The sequence below is a fragment of the Lissotriton helveticus genome, chromosome 3_2 (assembly GCF_964261635.1).
Source record: "Lissotriton helveticus chromosome 3_2, aLisHel1.1, whole genome shotgun sequence".
Taxonomy (NCBI): Eukaryota; Metazoa; Chordata; class Amphibia; order Caudata; family Salamandridae; genus Lissotriton; species Lissotriton helveticus.
In genome coordinates, this window is record NC_136062.1 from 246,498,889 (window position 1) to 246,518,604 (window position 19,716).

General features: G+C 49.4%; 1 protein-coding gene across 1 annotated transcript in view; it reads right to left on the bottom strand.

The window, feature by feature from the left end:
- LMAN1L (lectin, mannose binding 1 like) overlaps window positions 1–19,716 on the bottom strand; it is a 362,659-nt gene that overhangs the window by 78,272 nt on the left and 264,671 nt on the right. The window contains exon 10 of the mRNA XM_078685130.1: window positions 606–682. Within this exon, the coding sequence (XP_078541256.1) occupies window positions 606–682 (77 nt within the window). The remainder of the gene's footprint in view (window positions 1–605; window positions 683–19,716) is intronic.

Genomic DNA, 19,716 nt, shown 5'->3' on the forward strand with positions numbered 1-19,716 from the left:
CGACAACAAAAGGAACATAGTCAGTTCATCCTCCAGCATTTGTAATCTCAACAGTGCTGTTCTACATTGTCCCCCCCATTTTTTCATCATAGGAATTAAAAATCTTCTCCTTGGCAGGGTATAAAATTTACAAAAAATTATGCAATGTAACATTGATTGAGCAGAAGTATCATCGCATGGACATAATATCAAATTTTTAGACCAGGAATTTACTATGATCTGAATAGCGATGAGGTAACACCAGCAGGAGGCTCTGGTGTGCTTTTTGTTGTCTAATACAGTGGTATCATGATCCATAGATCAAGGGTTGGCAGGCAATGACCCGTCACGACAGTATTTGAAATTGTAATATGCTGTAAGTATTCTTTTAGTATTGTACCTTAAATCTTTAGAGTTTTAAGATTAGAATACCGTTGTGTCATTTAGAACCTTTCTGGGGTCAGATCTGTCCTGGCCAGCTGTCCTGTTACTGCTCTTCATGTGGGCTCCTTTATCTCTATTTACCTCAATAAATACCGAGAGCTTTTACTACAATCGAGAGTGCTTCATTCGTCTTTATAACCCCATACTACAGACATGTTTCCTTTCCGCCCAGTGGGACCTACCTCACTTCTTCCAGCTTCTGCAGGAGATCGGCCCTTCCATTCAGAGCGGCTTCAACAGCGGCGCCTGCAGCCGGGCCCTGGGGGCGAAAGAAAGAAGCGCTTAGAAGTCTATCGTGCTGTAAACGTCTCTGTGTGATTCCGTATTCCTTAGAATTGTTCATCTATGGACCAGATCATGTCACTACCTCAAAGGAGCACAGGGCCCTGATGCGGAGGCGGGAGCTGGCCTGCCACTTGGTACAACCAGCCGACACCCGCTCCCAGGGCAGCGAGAGATTCAGATCTCTCCATGTTTTCCTCTTTCTATTCTAAAACGGCCTCTCCCCTCACCACTGCCCATCTCCCCGCCCCTTCTGTTTTAATCTCATCATGGGGGCCCAGATTCCCGACCATCCTTTACCTTTTAATCGCTTTATTTTCTCTTGTCCTTTCTACTCAGCACTTTGCAATTATATCCCAATCCAATCTAATCTCTTCCCTCTCATCCTGCCTCATCTCCGCTTCCCCGTTTAATATTCCTCGCCTAATGCCAGAATGATGTCAATCTTTTCAATACGTGATCTGATGTACCATGCGATCTGATGTAACGTGTGATCTGATGTACCATGTGACCTGATGTAACATGTGACCTGCTGTAACATGTGACCTGCTGTAACATGTGACCTGATGTAACATGTGATGTGTGAGCTATTGTATTAGGCAATGTGTAAGCTTACATGCAATGTAACATGTTATCCGATGTATGATATAATATGATCTAAAATATGTGATCTGACCTATGATCAAATCTATCGCTTGATGCAACTTGATCAAACGTACAATGTAACATGTGATCTAATGTAGGATATGTCTGGTGCCATGTTTTATGTAACATGTGACCTAACAAATGATGTAACATGAACTCATGAATGAAGTAATGTGTTATTTAACATGAGGTCTTATTCTGATGTAACGTTATCTAATGCATGACATTTGTGGTCCAATTAGGTAACGACACAGACAATAGGCGTGATCAATAAATGATGAAATACATTATCTAACGTGTGATGTAACATATGATCTATGTATAATCTATTGCGCAATCCATTATTTTTGTAATATGTGATGTAATGCATAAGGTACAGTTAATAATGTATGAAGTAATCAGTATGACAACGACAGTTAAATGCATTTGCCATTTTATCTTCAGATCGATTGTCATTTAGTACCTTCTGATTATACATCATGTTTTAGTCGATTTTTTGTGTGTTATTGTGTTAACTTTTGAGAGATACAGGCGCAAAAAGATATATATGTGAACATAAGAGCATAATGTTCTTTCATTACATTTTCATACAAATAAAAAGAGGAACGTTTAATCTAAATTTCCAGACGTGTTCTTTTCTGTATTCATCACACAGCGCAACAGGGGACTTGGACAATCTGTGCTTGAGGAGAAAAGGTTTTAACTTGGATTTCTCAAACTCGGTAATTAAATCAAATCACATCAATTCCATTTGGATCTTGTTCTCTAGATTATTTGTACAAGTAAGCTTTTGTGTAAGTATGCTTCTCTTCCGCTCCTCTTGTGAAACATATTCTAAAGTAACTTAACGTTTTAAACCCCCGATCATCTTGCTTCAAAAGCATCCACGTCATGGTACATGACTGACTGTTTCTAAAAAATCAGGATTAATTTAATCTAAAGAGATGGAGTCCCTGAGAGACACTTGTACCCCAACCAGAACTCTTCTGGCTGTTTAGGGATTTAGTAACCAACCAGCGTGTGCACCGGACCCAGGGCTTGTTGACTCGGACTGCATGTCCACTGGGGCAACAAGTTCATAAAATGCAAATCTGTTGTACAGTTGTGTCCGAACCCCAACATCCTCAAGAGTGACCTCTCCTGAACCTAGGACGGCTGACCCTGAATAGCCGTCGCCAACGGGGCTGGTGTGGGATACCACAGCGGGCTGGAGTGGCACAACGACAGCGGGGCTGGAGGGGGACAACAACGACGGGCTGGAGTGGGAAAACCACAGCGGGGCTGGAGTGGCACAACCACAGCAGGGCTGGAGGGGGACAACCACAGCGGGGCTGGAGAAGCACAACCACAACGGGGCTAGAGTGGCACAACCACAACGGGGCTGGAGTAGCACAACCACAATGCGGATAGAGTGGCACAACCACAACGGGGCTGGAGTGGCACAACCACATTACGGCTAGAGTGGCACAACCACAACGGGGTTGGAGTGGCAAAACCAGAGCGGGGCTGGAGTGGGACAACCACAGTGGGGCTGGAGTGGGACAACCACAGCGGGCTGGAGTGGGACAACCACTGTGGGGCTGGAGTGGGACAACCACAGCGGGCTGGAGTGGGACAACCACAGCGGGCTGGAGTGGGGAAACCAGTCCACAACGGGGCTGGAGTGGGACAACCACAACGGGGCTGGAGTGGGACAACCACAACGAAGCTGGAGCGGCACAACCACAACGGGGCTGGAGTGGCACAACCACAATACGGCTAGAGTGACACAACCACAACGGGGTTGGAGTGGCAAAACCAGAGCGGGACTGGAGTAGGACAACCACAGTGGGGCTGGAGTGGGACAACCACAGCGGGCTGGAGTGGGACAACCACTGTGGGGCTGGAGTGGGACAACCACAGCGGGCTGGAGTGGGACAACCACAGCGGGCTGGAGTGGGGCAACCAGTCCACAACGGGGCTGGAGTGGGACAACCACAACGGGGCTGGAGTGGGACAACCACAACGAAGCTGGAGCGGCACAACCACAACGAGGCTGGAGTGGCACAACCACAACGAGACTGGAGTGGCACAACCACACCGAGGCTGGGGTGGCACAACCACAACGAGGCTGGAGTGGCACAACCACAACGGGGCTGGAGTGGGGCAACCACAACGGGGCTGGAGTGGCACAACCACAACGGGGCTGGAGTGGCACAGCCACAACGGGGCTGGAGTGGGACAACCACAGCTGGGCTGGAGTGGGACAACTAGTCCACAGCGGGGCTGGAGTGGGATAACCACTGCGGGCTGGAGTGGGACAACCAGGCCACAATGGGGCTTGAGTGGGATAGCCACAGCGGGGCTGGAGTGGGACAACCACAGCGGGGCTGGAGTGGGATAACCACAGCGGGTTGGAGTAGGACAACCACAGCGGGGCTGGAGTGGGACAACCACAGCGGGGCTGGAGTGGGACAACCACAGTGGGGCTAGAGTGGGACAACCACAGCGGGGCTGGAGTGGGACAACCACAACGGGGCTGGAGTGGGACAACCACAACGGGGCTGGAGTGGGACAACCACAACAGGGCAGGAGTGGGACAACCACAACGGGGCTGGAGTGGGACAACCACAACGGGGCTGGAGTGGGACAACCACAACGGGGCTGGAGTGGGACAACCACAGCGGGGCTGGAGTGGGACAACCACAACGGGGCTGGAGTGGCACAACCACAACGGGGCTGGAGTGGCACAGCCACAACGGGGCTGGAGTGGCACAACCACACCGAGGCTGGGGTGGCACAACCACAACGAGGCTGGAGTGGCACAACCACAACGGGGCTGGAGTGGGGCAACCACAACGGGGCTGGAGTGGCACAACCACAACGGGGCTGGAGTGGCACAGCCACAACGGGGCTGGAGTGGGACAACCACAGCTGGGCTGGAGTGGGACAACTAGTCCACAGCGGGGCTGGAGTGGGATAACCACTGCGGGCTGGAGTGGGACAACCAGGCCACAATGGGGCTTGAGTGGGATAGCCACAGCGGGGCTGGAGTGGGACAACCACAGCGGGGCTGGAGTGGGATAACCACAGCGGGCTGGAGTAGGACAACCACAGCGGGGCTGGAGTGGGACAACCACAGCGGGGCTGGAGTGGGACAACCACAGCGGGGCTGGAGTGGGACAACCACAACGGGGCTGGAGTGGGACAACCACAACGGGGCTGGAGTGGGACAACCACAACAGGGCAGGAGTGGGACAACCACAACGGGGCTGGAGTGGGACAACCACAACGGGGCTGGAGTGGGACAACCACAATGGGGCTGGAGTGGGACAACCACAGTGGGGCTGGAGTGGGACAACCACAACAGGGCTGGAGTGGGACAACCACAACAGGGCTGGAGTGGGACAACCACAGCGGGCTGGACTGGGACAACCACCGCGGGGCTGGAGTGGGACAACCACAGTGGGGCTGGAGTGGGACAACCACAGCGGGGCTGGAGTGGGATAACCACAGCGGGCTGGAGTAGGACAACCACAGCGGGGCTGGAGTGGGACAACCACAGCAGGGCTGGAGTGGGACAACCACTGCGGGCTGGAGTAGGAAACCACAACGGGGCTGGAGTGGGACAACCACAACGGGCTGGAGTGGGATAACCACAACGGGGCTGGAGTGGGACAACCACAACGGGGCTGGAGTGGGACAACCACAACGGGGCTGGAGTGGGACAAACACAACGGGGCTGGAGTGGGACAACCACAACGGGGCTGGAGTGGGACAACCACAGTGGGGCTGGAGTGGGACAACCAAAGCGGGGCTGGAGTGGGACAACCACAACGGGCTGGAGTGGGACAACCACAGCAGGCTGGAGTGGGACAACCACAGCAGGGCTGGAGTGGGATAACCACAACGGGGCTGGAGTGGGACAACCACTGCGGGGCTGGAATCGGACAATCAAAACGGGGCTGGAGTGGGACAACCACTGCGGGGCTGAAGTGGGACAACCACAGCGGGGCTGGAGTGGGACAACCACAGCGGGCCTGGAGTGGGACAACCACAACGGGGCTTGAGTGGGATAATCACAGCAGGCTGGTGTGGGACAACCACAGCTGTCGGGAGTGGGACAACCACAGCGGCTGGAGTGGGACAACCACAACTGGCTGGAGTGCGACAACCACAGCGGGTTGGCGTGGGATAACCACAACAGGGCTGGAGTGGGACAACCACTGCGGGGCTGGAGTGGGACAACCACAATGGGGCTGGAGTGGGACTACCACAGCGGGGCTGGAGTGGGACAACCACTGCAGGCTGGAGTGGGACAACCACAGCGGGGCTGGAGTGGGACAACCACAAGGGGGCTGGAGTGGGACAACCACAGCTGGGCTGGAGTGGGACAACCAGAACGGGGCTGGAGTGGGACAACCACAATGGGGCTGGAGTGGGACAACCACAATGGGGCTGGAGTGGGACAACCACAACGGGGCTGGAGTAGGATAACCACAGCGTGCTGGAGTGGGACAACCACAACGGGGCTGGAGTGGGATAACCACAGTGGGCTGGAGTGGGATAACCACAGCGGGCTGGAGTGGGATGACCACAGCGGGTTGGAGTGGGATAACCACAGCGGGCTGGAGTGGGATAACCACAGCGGGTTGGAGTGGGATGACCACAGCGGGCTGGAGTGGGATAACCACAGCGGGCTGGAGTGGGATAACCACAGCGGGCTGGAGTGGGATAACCACAGCGGGCTGGAGTGGGATAACCACAGCGGGCTGGAGTGGGATAACCATAGCGGGCTGGAGTGGGATAACCACAGCGGGCTGGAGTGGGACAACCACAACGGGGCTTTCACTTTAATTATTTTCTTTATTTCAAAAGTTTCAATTGAAGTTTAAATACAAAACAAACGCTGCTGTGACAGGCCTCGTCCTGTTTCTTTGTGTAAAGGACGCTGGCACAGCGGTGGGCCAGGCAGCACCAGTGTTGTGTTGTGTGTCACTGACGTTTGGTGAAAGCATTCACACTGTCAATCCTCGTCTTCATTCACTCAACTGCTTCTTGGCATCCTCTCACACTGCCTCTCCTCTGTTAACTCCTGGATGTCTCGTTACTTGCTACATTTTAGCGCTAACAAATCCGAGCTTTTAATTCCTGTCTGTCTCCACTTTACCTTCTTTGTATCACATTCTCATCTCCTCCCCTGCAGGTTATTCCGGGGCCTGCTTTCATCCTTTTGTGTAATGTTCTTCTGACTCTGCCTTTGTTCTCCAGGCCTGTAGATGCCGGCGGTTCAACATCTACAAAATGTCTTCTTCAATCACTTTGCAAGCTCCTAACAGCCGACGGTAACCCGTGGCTTCTCGTCCCTTGATTGGGCGGCCCCATTCTTCCCGCTCGGCGCCCGTCAATCTATTCTCAGCTCGGAGATCTTCAAACTGCCTTTGCCTGCTCACCTCTCACCCGCTCTCAGTTCTGGTTCTCTTTGTTAGCCCACTCTCTAATCCTGCCTCGAGTCCCACTTTCTATATATTCTTAACAGGTGTCTTTTGTGACTCACCTTCTCGTATTGATCTTCCATGTTCTCCCTGACTTAGAATAATGTGCCAACTTCACGGCGATACCTAAATGCGTAATAGTGTTAATTACGCAGACTTACCTCAGATTTAGCGTTTTCCAGATTGTATGGTATTGGCATTTCTACTTTCTTTGCTCGGCTCAAATCGGTCGGTTAACTGTTTTCTCGTTTGGTTAGGTGTAGTTGCAAAGGGTGCGATGTTGTGATAGAAGACATGTCCTGATGTCGTGTTTAAGGATTGGAAATAACGCATTATGTTCCTTTTGTACTTTCTTAAGAAATATTTTTTTGTATTTGTTAGCTTCGCTACTAATTGTCTTTCTTTCAAACAATTGGAAAACGTTCTTTAAAATAACTTGTTGCACACGGATTTGTAGGTCAAAGCCGGTATCTTGGGGACCTTCAGAAATCCTCCTTGGGAATGCATTCCACCGATTGCTTACCATGGGGTTTGTGGTTTGTAACTCACATGTGCTTTCTTTCTCTTTGCTGGCTCTATTTGTTTTAGGATGTCCAGCTAGAGTTCGTCAAAACCCTATTTACTGTATTCTTCTACCAGCGCTCAATTTCTATAACCAGCTCTTTAAATGTTGTTCTTATCTTGTCACATTTGCTGTGCATTCAAAGATAGAAGTCAAATGCCGAGCTCTGTCTACCGGGGAGCCTCATGTTTAATTTTCTTTCTCTGAATTCAGAGTTAGAACATTTATGTGACAATGATACTGGCAACGGGGGGTGTGCTTGAGGAAGGCTGTGGGATGTTATTTTTTTCTAGCACCCAGCATCATATGAATGTCTGTAAATGAACTGTGCAAATATTTCTAAATATAGCAAAATTAGCAAAGCACAAATGAAGCACATTTTACAGTAATTCCGAAGTGTAGTGGAAACAAATATTTTAATGCATTCAAAACAAATCAATACACTAGAAGATGAAATTTCCACAAATTATAATGTGTGCGCTGTATACCTTTATCTGTAAAACTGTATGTCTCTGCAAATGTAATGGTCATTTCAATGAAAGATATGTTGTCTGTAATAGCAGTTCACTACCACAACATGCATACTTCACTTTACCCCACTCTACTCTACCCTACTCCGCAACACAGTAGTCTGTTCTGCTCGATGCCACTCCACTCCACGTCACTCCATGCCACTTCAGTCTACTCCTCTCTAGTCTATGCCAATCCACTGTACCCCACACTACTTTGCTATGCACCGCTGCACTATACACCACTCCACTCTATGTCACTCTACTCTACTCTGCAACACTGTACTCTATGCCACTACACTACATGCCAATGCACTCTAGTCTGAACCAGTCCACCTTACACCAGTGCACTCTATGCCAGTCCACTCTAGGCCAGTCTACTCTACACCACTGTACTCTACTGTGCACCACTCAACTCTACTCTGAAGCAATATACGCTATGCCACTGCCTTCAGGGCCACTGCACTTGGCTCCACTGCACTCCACGCGGCACAACTGCATTCTACACCACTTTACTCAAAACCAATGCACTCTACCCCAATCTACTCTGCATCACTGCAATCTACAACTCTTGATGCCACTGCACTCTATGCCATTCTACTCTACGTCACTGCACTCTACGCCAATCTATTCTACATTGCACCATTGTACCCACTGCCACTGCTCAGTACCCCACTCTACTCTGCATCATTCTACACCACAGCACTTGATGCCAAAGCACTCTGTGCCACTCTATTATACACCACTAAACTCTATGACAGTCTACTCTACAACACTGCACTCTATGTCAATGCACTCTATGCTGCCACACTGCACCACTCCACTCTACTCCACTCTACTCCACCCTGCACCACTTCACTCGGATGTATGACGTTACAACGCAACTTTTACAACGCACTACCATTACAACGAAATTTTTACAACGCAAAATCTATTACAACGCATACATTTACAACGCAAGTTTTTACAACGCATATACCTTTACAACGCATACCATTACAACATAAGTATTGGTAAGTATATAATATTTTTTTTAATGTTAATTAATTAAAATTAATATAATATAATTTAATTTAATTTCATTAAATTAATTTAATTTAAATTTAATTGTACTTTATTTTTACACTGTACCCCTGTACCCCAAAAACCCAAAACGGACCCTGAACCCTAAAAAAAACCTTTACCCAAAAACTAAAAACTGACCCTGAACCCTAAAAATACCCCTTTATCCAAAAACTAAAAACTGACCCTTAACCCTAAAAATACCCCTTTACCCAAAAACTAAAAACTGACCCTGAACCCTAAAAATACCCCTTTACCCAAAAACCCAAAACTGACCCTGAACCCTAAAAATACCCCTTTACCCAAAAACCCCAAACTGACCATGAACCCTAAAAATACCCCTTTACCCAAAAACCCAAAACTGACCCTGAACCCTAAAAATACCCCTTTACCCAAAAACCCAAAACTATAACATCTTAAATATAATTATATACTTACCAATACTTACGTTGTAATGGTATGCGTTGTAAAGGTATCTGCGTTGTAAAAACATACGTTGTAAATGTATGCGTTGTAATAGTTTTTGCGTTGTAAAAGTTTCGTTGTAATGGTAGCGCGTTGTAAAAGTTGCGTTGTAAACGTTGTTTCCCCTTCACTCTACTCTGCACCACTGCACTCTATGCCGCTTCATTCTACTCTGAAACAATACAATCTACTCCACTGCACTCTATGCCACTATATTCTGCAACACTTTACCCTCCACTACTGAGCTTCACACCACTCTCCTATATACCACTGCACTCTACTCTCCACTACACTTCTATACTCTGTACCAACGCACTGTATGTCACTACACTCTACTCTGCATTGCTACACTCTATGCCACTGCACTCTACGCCAATCCACTAAAATCTACTCTACGCTACAGCACTCTATTCTGAAACAATCTACTCTATACCACTACAATCTGCCCTGCTCTACTCCACACCACTCTATTCAACACCACTGCACTCTATGCCAATGCACTCTACACCACTTTACTCAAAACCAATACACTCTGTGTTACTGCATTCTACAACAATCTAGTCTGCACCATGGCACTCTACACCATTCCACTTGATGTCACTTTGCTCTGCACCACTCTAAGCCACTGCACTCTACACCACTGCACTCAACACTCTACTCTGCAACACTGCATTCTCCTCCACTAAACTCTCTGCAACTCTAATCTACACCACTCTACTCTGTGCCACCTCTACTCTATATCACTGCACTCTACTCTGCACCACTGCACGCCAATGCACTCTATGCCACTATACACTACAACTCTACACTCTGCAACACTCTAATCTACTGTGCACCCCTGCACTCTATGCCTGTCTATTCTACTCTGCACCACTCTACTCTGTGCCAGTGCACTCTACCACGTACCACTCCCGTCTAGGCAAATCCACACTATTCCCCTCCACGCCACAATGCTGCACTCTGCAACACTGCACTCCACACCACTACTCTTTGCCACAGCACTCTACCCTGCACCCCTCCACTCTATGCCACTTCACTCTACTCTGAAATGATCTACTCTATGCCACTGCACTCTACCCTCTTTATTCCACTCTCCTCCAATCCACTCTACGCTTCTCCACTCTATTACACTGTGCTCTACACCATTCAACTCTAAACCACTTCACTCTACGCCAATGCACTCAACACCACTTTACTAAAAACCAATGCACTCTATGCCAACTACCCTGCACCACTGCACTCTACACATTATACTCTATGCTGCAACACTCAACGCCAGTCTACACCACTGTACTCTACGTCACTGCACTCTACGCCACTCAATTCTACTCTGCACCACTGTACTCTATGCCACTGCTCTCTACAACACTCTACTCTATGCCATTGCACTCTACTCTGCAAGATTGCACTCTGCATGCTATGCTATTCTTCACCTTTGCACTCTACAACACTGTACTCTTGCCACTCTGTTCTTCTCTGCACAACCGTTCTCTGCATCACTGTACTCTACACCACTGCTCTCTGTACCACTCTATTCTGCACCTCTCAACTGGACTCTATGCCACTACACTCTGTATCACCCCAGGGCACTCTAATCTATCCTGCACCACTGCACTCCACGCCACTGCATTCTGTACCACTGCACCGAACGCCACTGCATTCTGGACCACTGCACGCTACACTCTACTCTACACTCTACCCTACACCATTCCACTCTATGCCACTTCATTCTACTATGAAACGTTCTACTCTATGCCACTGCAATCCACTGTTCACAACTTTACTCTACGCCACTCTTCTCTACGCCAATGCACTCTACACCACTTTACTCAAAACCAATTCAATATACTCCACTGCCCTCTACGCCAATCTACTCTGCACCACAGTACTTTACACCACTTCACTACAGGCCACTCTACAACACTACAATCTATCACTTTCTACTTCATTAAACTCTACTCCACTCTATGCCACTCTACAACACTACTTCATTCTACAACTCTCTATGCTACTCCCTCTATGCTACTCCATGCCATTTACTCTACTATGACACAATCCTCCACTCTATGCCCCTCCACTCCACAACACTATGCCCCTCCACTCCACAACACTCTAATCCACTCTATGCCATTCCACTCTCCTACACTACTCAACTCTATGAAAATCGACTCCACTCTAAGCCACTCCACAACACTCTACGCAACACCCTCTAGCCTCTCCATTCAGCTCTACACCACTTCCCAACGCTTTTTGCCACTCCACTCTAATACACCCTGACACTGTACTCAACTCTGCTCCACTCTACACCCATCCAGTCTTCACTCTCGACAACACTTGACTCCACCCAACTCTACTCTATTCCGCTCTACTCTACTCTACCTTATGACATTCCACTCCACTCCACTCTCCTTTATCCCACTAACGTTTATCCATGCTGAGCAGCAGCCACGCTGGTGTACAACATGGCTAAAACATATTGAAAAAGCCAATTGCTCTTGCATAGGCGAGACCTATTGGCTTTCCCAATACTTGTTTGTAATGCGTTTGTGTTTACATAAAAATGACAATAATTAAATACGTTTAAGTGACAAAGCAAACTAAAATCATTGAGGCAAGTACCCAGCTGGTGAATATCATTCGCTGATTGGGGTGTATGTCACTCAATGGAATGACCCTACCTTGTGGGGCACTAAACGGACACCCCTGCAGCATGGGACATCATATCGCCTCAAACACAACCCCTTCCTTTAACATGTATTTGTTCCCTTACCCTATTTTTAAATTAAACATTGCCCTTACCACTTACACTATGACCCCCGATGTAGTTGGGGTATGCCGAAGATTCACCACGCCCCACGGAGTGTACAGCGGAAGAAAGTTAATTTACTGGCACCTTTCACAGTATGAACAGGTGCAGCACCAAGGCCGTGACTGTGTGTCATGGTTCACCTGTGCATTCAATCTCTACCCCCCGTGCAGGCGACCAACACCACAACAGTGCACAAATGTACAACACTGCCACAGCCCCAGCGGTATGGATTAAATGCTGTTGTACAGTACCAATCCTCTAATTTACAGCACCGTGTAACCCTTAGAAGAGACAATCGTACAACCAGGGCCCAGCTGACCGTCCCGGGCACCGGGCATTTCCCGAGGAGGCTGGAAGAGTGGGAGCCGTTTTTGCAGCAGTGCAGCAATATCAGCCCCTAGTAACAATAGCAGCAAGCAAGCGTTTCCAGGCTCCCAGGGCGTGGTAGAGCCTCCCCAGGGGATGGTCTGAGAAAACTGCAAGGGCAGCTTTGGAATCCTAGAGTGGCCCTGGCTACAGCTTTTGTTTATAATATGGGTGAACTGGTGTATGACTGGCAATGGCTGCCTGCCCCCAACATTAATGCTTTTTTCAATCATTTCCACAGTGCCTGTGTAAAATGTTGCAAACGAGAGGGAAAGCAAGGAGACCAGTTATGGGGTATTGCCCAGATATGGGAGTGGCAGAAGGATCTACCCACAAGGGTTCAGGTAAACAGCCCTTTGTGCCTATGGTCGAATCACCAACTCAAGTACTAGTTCGATGAAGCGGTGTGGGGAGCATCATCAGGAAGAATGCCTGGAGGCGGCACTGGATTTAGAATGGGATTTTAGCACCACCATTTATTTGGGATTGGAAGAGGGGTCTGAACCAAGCACGGCTCGTAGGTCCTTTTTCCCTGTGGTGGTTATAAGTGATAGCTTTCATGAAGGTATATCATTCAAGGAGGAATGAAGAGTGAAGGCTACCTGGGCCTCGTGGCGGGATCTTAGCCTTACCCACGTAACCACTTTTCAAGCGTGCAGTGGTGAACCATAGATCAATCAATCAGGATTTATAAAGCGCGTCTAATCACCTGATAGGCTTCCAGGTGCTTGCAGGTCACTGTCATCTGTCATTCTCTCAATCCCAAGAGCCATCTTGTATTGTGGTCCACTGTACTTTCAACGTTTCTATGGAAGTCGGGATGTAGGACTACAAATGACTTTTGCAAGAGTGGGGACAGATAAACATGAAAAGTAATGGACCGACAGTGCCCAACCTGGGGGCACCCCCATTTGATCCTGGTGAAGGTTTGCCAATGTACTTAGTGGGTGTGACTGTCAAGAAACATAGAAAGCCACCTGAGAACAGTTGATTGGCATGCATACACCCAGAGAGCTTTCCTCTTGTTTGATACTTTAATACTGGACCAAGACATATCTGGACAAGTCCTAAGTATTTTACAATAGTAACTATAAATGTAACAGCCCCAAGGGAGTCTTGTGCACATCATTAGGTGTGGTAAACACAAGAAAATAATGGCCCTTCAGTGTTGGAAGAGCCAGGTAGTCTCGTGGACAACATTAGATTTGGATATTGAAACTTCAGAGGCATTTTTAAACAAAGGATGACCCCTGGGTGTTGTAGCCTCAGATGACAATCTAATGTACATCGTGTGATCGTTTCTTGTACTTAACGGGTAGTCTCGCGTGAGAATCCCATTGACATCATATGATCGTCTCTTAGGGGGTCTTGTGCATGACAATGGTCGAGTGCTGTAGCCCCAGGTGAGAATCCGACATACATCATGTGATAGTCTCAAGGGGAGGCCATCGTTGGGATGGGTCTGCAGCACTACTAGTCATCGGTCAATAGATCCAAATCCCTGAGCTGAGCAGGTTCCAGTGTTCAGGATACAGTCTTGAGGTGGAGCAACTTCGCCTGTTTGTTGACACTCTGGGGTAAGTACAGCCAGCATCACCCAAGGATACCATTGCATGGAGTAGCTACGGCTTGAGCTTGCGGGTGTACCATTAACCCTTTCCACATCTTTGCATGAGTCCCATGGACCTTTCAGCACACCACCTTCCCATCCGTTCCCCTGGCCTCTCCTAGCTGAAGCCTACTGTGCAACAGCAGGAGGAGTGTCAGCAGGACACCCACATGCACATGCATGTGGGGTGCATGGAGGCATGACTTTCTATGAGGTATGGGGCTGGTGATGCGCAATCTACTTTACACCTGTGGCACCAGGATGGTACGCTGACTCGGTCCTGCCCCACTACCACTCGCTGCCTGTTCTATGCTCTCACTGCTGTGTCCAGTGACCAGAAACAGACTGATATGCCTTGTGTCCAGTGACAGACTGAGATGCCTTGCGTCCAGAGAGAGACTGAGAGACTGAGATGCCTTGTGTCCAAAGAGAGACTGAGATGCCTTGCGTCCAGTGACCAGAAACAGACTGAGATGACTTGTGTCCAGAGAGAGACTGAGAGACTGAGATGCCTTGTGTCCAAAGAGAGACTGAGATGCCTTGCGTCCAGTGTCCAGAAACAGAATGAGATGCCTTGCGTCCAGTGACCAGAAACAGACTGAGATGACTTGTGTCCAGAGAGAGACTGAGATGCCTTGTGTCCAAAGAGAGACTAGGATGCCTTGCGTCCAGTGTCCAGAAACAGAATGAGATGCCTTGTGTCCAGTGACCAGAGACACACTGAGATGACTTGTGTCCAGTGTCCAGAGACAGACTGAGATGACTTGTGTCCAGTGACCAGAGACAGACTGAGATCCCTTGTGTCCAGTGACCAGAAACAGAATGAGATGCCTTGTGTCCAGTGACCAGAGACAGACTGAGATGCCTTGTGTCCAGTGACAGGCTGAGATGCCTTGTGTCCAGAGAGAGACTGAGATGCCTTGCATCCAGTGTCCAGAGACAGACTGAGATGCCTTGTGTCCAGTGACAGACTGAGATGCCTTGTGTCCAGAGAGAGACTGAGATGCCTTGCGTCCAGTGTCCAGAGACAGACTGAGATGACTTGTGTCCAGTGACCAGAGACAGACTGAGATCCCTTGTGTCCAGTGACCAGAAACAGAATGAGAATCCTTGTGTCCAGTGACCAGAGACAGACTGAGATGCCTTGTGTCCAGTGACCAGAAACAGACAGTGAAGCTTTGTGTCCAGTGACCAGAGACAGACTGAGATGCCTTGTGTCCTGTGGCCAGAGACAGACAGAGATGCCTTGTGTCCTGTGGCCAGAGACAGACTGGGATGCCTTGTGTCCTGTGGCCAGAGACAGACTGAGATGCCTCATGTCCAGTGACCAGAGACAGACTGAGATGCCTCATGTCCAGTGACCAGAGACAGACTGAGATGCCTTGTGTCCAGTAACCAGAGACAGACTGAGATGCCTTGTGTCCAGTAACCAGAGACAGACTGAGATGCCTTGTGTCCAGTGACCAGAGACAGACTGAGATGCCTTGCGTCCAGTGACCAGAAACAGACTGAGATGCCTTGTGTCCAGTGAACAGAAACAAACTGAGAGTCCTCGTGTCCAGTGGCCAGAGACAGACTGAGATGCCTAATGTCCAATGACGAGAGACAGACTGGGATGCATCGTGTCCTGTGGCCAGAGTCAGACTGAGATGCCTTGTGTCCAGAGACAGACTGAGATGCCTCATGTCCAGTGACGAGAGACAGACTGAGATGCCTTGTGTCCAGAGACAGACTGAGATGACTTGTGTCCAGTGACCAGAGACAGACTGAGATGCCTTGTGTCCAGAGACAGACTGAGATGACTTGTGTCCCGTGACCAGAGACATACTGATATCCCTTGTGTCCAGTGACCAGAAACAGACTGAGATCCTTGTGTCCAGTGACCAGAAACAGACTGAGATGCCGTGTGTCCAGTGTCCAGAGACAGACTGAGATGACTTGTGTCCAGTGACTGGAGACAGACTGAGGTGCCTTGTGTCCAGAGACAGACTTAGATGACTTGTGTCCAGTGATCAGAGACAGACTGAGATCCCTTGTGTCCAGTGACCAGAAACAGAATGAGATGCCTTGTGTCCAGTGACCAGAGACAGACTGAGATGCCTTGCGTCCAGAGACAGACTGAGATGCCTTGTGTACAGTGACCAGAGGCAGACTGAGATGAGTTGTGTCCAGTGGCCAGGGACAGACTGTGATGCTTTGTGTCCAGTGACCAGAAAAAGACTGAGATGCCTTGTGTCCAGTGTCCAGAAACAAACTGAGAGTCCTCGTGTCCAGTGGCCAGAGACAGACTGAGATGCCTCATGCCCAATGACGAGAGACAGACTGGGATGCCTCGTGTCCTGTGGCCAGAGTCAGACTGAGATGCCTTGTGTACAGTGTCCAGAGACAGACTGAGATGACTCGTGTCCATTGACTGGAGACAGACGGAGATGCCTTGTGACCAGAGACAGACTGAGATCCCTTGTGTCCAGTGACCAGAAACAGAATGAGATGCCTTGTGTCCAGAAACAGAATGAGATGCCTTGTGTCCAGAGACAGACTGAGATGCCTTGTGTCCAGTGACCAGAAAGAGACTGAGATGCCTCGTGTCCAGTGGCCAGAGACAGACTGAGATGCCTCATGTCCAGTGGCCAGAGACAGACTGAGATGCCTCATGTCCAGTGGCCAGAGACAGACTGAGATGCCTCATGTCCAGTGGCCAGAGACAGACTGAGATCCCTTGTGTCCAGTGACCAGAAAGAGACTGAGATGCCTCGTGTCCAGTGGCCAGAGACAGACTGAGATGCCTTGTGTCCTGTGGCCAGAGACAGACTGAGATGCCTTATGTCCAGAGACAGACTGAGATGCCCTGTGTCCAGTGACCAGAAACAGACAGAGAAGCTTTGTGTCCAGTGACCAGAGACAAACTGATATGCCTTGTGTCCAGTGACCAGAAACAAACTGAGAGTCCTTGTGTACTGTGGCCAGAGACAGACTGAGATGCCTCATGTCCAGTGTCCAGAGACAGACTGAGATGACGTGTGACCAGAGTCAGACTGAGATGCCTTGTGTCCAGTGTCCAGAGACAGACTGAGATGACTTGTGACCAGTGACCAAAGACAGCCTGAGATGCCTTGTGTCCAGAGACAGACTGAGATGTCTTTTTACCAGTGACCAGAAACAGACTGAGAGTCCTCGTGTCCAGTGGCCAGAAACATACTGAGATGCCTAATGTCCAATGACGAGAGACAGACTGGGATGCATCGTGTCCAGTGACCAGAAACAGACTAAGATCCTTGTGTCCAGTGACCAGAAACAGACTAAGATCCTTGTGTCCAGTGACCAGAAACAGACTGAGATGCCGTGTGTCCAGTGTCCAGAGACAGACTGAGATGACTTGTGTCCAGAGACCAGAAACAGAATGAGATGCCTTGTGTCCAGTGACCAGAGACAGACTGAGATGAGTTGTGTCCAGTGACCAGAAACAAACTGAGAGTCCTCGTGTCCAGTGGCCAGAGACAGACTGAGATGCCTCATGCCTAATGACGAGAGACAGACTGGGATGCCTCGTGTCCTGTGGCCAGAGTCAGACTGAGATGCCTTGTGTCCAGTGTTCAGAGACAGACTGAGATGCCTTGTGTCCAGTGACCAGAAACAGACTGAGATGACTTGTGTACAGTGACCAGAAACAGACTGAGATTACTTGTGTCCAGTGACTGGAGACAGACGGAGATGCCTTGTGTCCAGAGACAGACTTAGATGACTTGTGTCACATGACCATAGACAGACTGAGATCCCTTGTGTCCAGTGACCAGAAACAGAATGAGATGCCTTGTGTCCAGTGTCCAGAGACAGACTGAGATGCCTTGTGTCCAGTGTCCAGAGACAGACTGAGATGACGTGTGACCAGAGACAGACTGAGAGGCCTTGTGTCCAGAGACAGACTGAGATGAGTTGTGTCCAGTGTCCAGAGACAGACTGAGATGACTTGTGACCAGTGACCAAAGACAGCCTGAGATGCCTTGTGTCCAGAGACAGACTGAGATGTCTTTTTACCAGTGACCAGAAACAGACTGAGAGTCCTCGTGTCCAGTGGCCAGAAACATACTGAGATGCCTAATGTCCAATGACGAGATACAGACTGGGATGCATCGTGTCCAGTGACCAGAAACAGACTAAGATCCTTGTGTCCAGTGACCAGAAACAGACTAAGATCCTTGTGTCCAGTGACCAGAAACAGACTGAGATGCCGTGTGTCCAGTGTCCAGAGACAGACTGAGATGACTTGTGTCCAGAGACCAGAAACAGAATGAGATGCCTTGTGTCCAGTGACCAGAGACAGACTGAGATGAGTTGTGTCCAGTGACCAGAAACAAACTGAGAGTCCTCGTGTCCAGTGGCCAGAGACAGACTGAGATGCCTCATGCCCAATGACGAGAGACAGACTGGGATGCCTCGTGTCCTGTGGCCAGAGTCAGACTGAGATGCCTTGTGTCCAGTGTTCAGAGACAGACTGAGATGCCTTGTGTCCAGTGACCAGAAACAGACTGAGATGACTTGTGTACAGTGACCAGAAACAGACTGAGACGACTTGTGTCCAGTGACTGGAGACAGACGGAGATGCCTTGTGTCCAGAGACAGACTTAGATGACTTGTGTCACATGACCATAGACAGACTGAGATCCCTTGTGTCCAGTGACCAGAAACAGAATGAGATGCCTTGTGTCCAGTGTCCAGAGACAGACTGAGATGCCTTGTGTCCAGTAACCAGAGACAGACTGAGATGCCTTGTGTCCAGTAACCAGAGACAGACTGAGATGCCTTGTGTCCAGTGACCAGAGACAGACTGAGATGCCTTGTGTCCAGTGAACAGAAACAAACTGAGAGTCCTCGTGTCCAGTGGCCAGAGACAGACTGGGATGCATCGTGTCCTGTGGCCAGAGTCAGACTGAGATGCCTTGTGTCCAGAGACAGACTGAGATGCCTCATGTCCAGTGACGAGAGACAGACTGAGATGCCTTGTGTCCAGAGACACACTGAGATGACTTGTGTCCAGTGACCAGAGACAGACTGAGATGCCTTGTGTCCAGAGACAGACTGAGATGACTTGTGTCAAGCGACCAGAGACATACTGAGATCCCTTGTGTCCAGTGACCAGAAACAGACTGAGATCCTTGTGTCCAGTGACCAGAAACAGACTGAGATGCCGTGTGTCCAGTGTCCAGAGACAGACTGAGATGACTTGTGTCCAGTGACTGGAGACAGACTGAGGTGCCTTGTGTCCAGAGACAGACTTAGATGACTTGTGTCCAGTGATCAGAGACAGACTGAGATCCCTTGTGTCCAGTGACCAGAAACAGAATGAGATGCCTTGTGTCCAGTGACCAGAGACAGACTGAGATGCCTTGCGTCCAGAGACAGACTGAGATGCCTTGTGTACAGTGACCAGAGGCAGACTGAGATGAGTTGTGTCCAGTGGCCAGGGACAGACTGTGATGCTTTGTGTCCAGTGACCAGAAAAAGACTGAGAT